This window comes from Octopus bimaculoides, chromosome 27 (assembly GCF_001194135.2).
Source record: "Octopus bimaculoides isolate UCB-OBI-ISO-001 chromosome 27, ASM119413v2, whole genome shotgun sequence".
Classification (NCBI taxonomy): domain Eukaryota; kingdom Metazoa; phylum Mollusca; class Cephalopoda; order Octopoda; family Octopodidae; genus Octopus; species Octopus bimaculoides.
In genome coordinates this window covers 3,352,613-3,354,088 of record NC_069007.1, presented here as the reverse complement: position 1 = coordinate 3,354,088, position 1,476 = coordinate 3,352,613, and the positions used below count along the sequence as shown (strand labels likewise).

The 1,476-nt window shown below is 42.2% G+C and overlaps 1 protein-coding gene across 1 annotated transcript in view; it reads right to left on the bottom strand.

Annotated features, from left to right (window-relative positions):
- Window positions 1-1,476, bottom strand: part of LOC106882760 (adenylate cyclase type 6) — a 48,624-nt gene that overhangs the window by 8,608 nt on the left and 38,540 nt on the right. The window contains exon 14 of the mRNA XM_052977113.1: window positions 863-1,038. Within this exon, the coding sequence (XP_052833073.1) occupies window positions 863-1,038 (176 nt within the window). The remainder of the gene's footprint in view (window positions 1-862; window positions 1,039-1,476) is intronic.

The window sequence follows — 1,476 nt, the reverse complement described above, 5'->3', positions numbered from 1 at the left end:
TTTGTTCTATTAAAGGTGATGCTCCAGCATGGCTGCAGTCAAATGACTGAAACAAGTAAAAGAGTAAAAGAGAATAATAATAATAATAATTTCGAATTTTGGCACAAGGCCAGTAATTTCAGGAGAGGGGTAAGTCAATTATATTGACCCCAGTACATGACTGGTATCTATTTTATCGACCCTGAAAGGATGAAAGGCAAAGTTGACCTTGGTGGAATTTGAACTCATAACATTAAGATATGTTAACAAGTGTGCTGTCTCAAAACTGGTTATAATGATGTTTGTTGAGTTGGGTAGGAGGCCATAAGGTGAGGGATGGAATCGGTTAGATTGGGCCGAGTACTTGACTGGCACTTATCGCTTTGAATGAGTGGTCAAGTATGAAAGAGAGAAGAAAAGTGGATAAGCGAGACAGAGGGGGAGAGGGAAGAAGGAAGTGAGAGGGTGAGAGAGAGAGGGGAAGGAAAGAGACAGACTCAGACAGAGGGAAAGAGATAGAGTGAGAGAGAGAGAGAGGGTGAGAGAGAGAGGGGAAGGAAAGAGACAGACTTAGAGGGGGAGAGATAGAGTGAGAGATAGAAAGAGAAAGGGAAGAAGGAAGTTAGAGGGTGAGAGAGAGAGGGGAAGGAAAGAGACAGACTTAGATAGAGGAGGAGAGATAGAGTGAGAGATAGAGAGAGAGAGTAGAGAGAGGTAAAGTGATAAATAAATAGAGAGAGAGAGAGAGAGTAGAGAAGTAGAGAGATAGAGAGTGACTAAAGGACAGAGTGAGACAGATAGAGTGAATGAGAGAGAGAGAGAGAGAGAGAGAGAGAGAGAGAGAGAGAGAGAGAGAGAGAGAGAGAGAGAAGCAGTGACCTACCCGACGTTGAGCTTGAGGAGGAGGTCCTTGTTATCAAAGAGATTCGCCTGAGTGGTGAAGACGAGGGTGATGTAGATGGTTGCCATGACAACGGTGAGGAACAACTTGAACAGGGATCCGCTCTGAAGGAACACACCAGTGCTGATCATGGCCAGGAACACACAGAAGGTAAAATACTGGCAGGACACAAATGGCGGAGAGAAAGAAGAAAGAGAAAGAAATCAGACGGAACCTCAGAGAAATACAAAAACATACAAACATACATACATACATACATACATATACACACACAGTTGAGTAGTATAAATGGTCAAAATTTCTCTCTCTCTCTCTCCTCTCTCGCTCTCTCTCAGAGTGTGCTTTTTTTTCTGACTTATAGACAACTGACTAATATGACCCCTCTGTCCAGCATTCGCTGTGATAGATCGCTAGCCACTAAACCTCCTTTATTTTCTCTCTCTGTTTATTTCTGTGTTCCTTTCTGGTGAAGAGCCTAGGCTCGAAACATAAAAGACTTTCTCACCTTCCTGAGCATTAAACTAATACATCTGTTTGTTGTTTACACACCCATCTTCGTCTTTTGTTTTTTTTGTAAATTCTCACTATATATATAT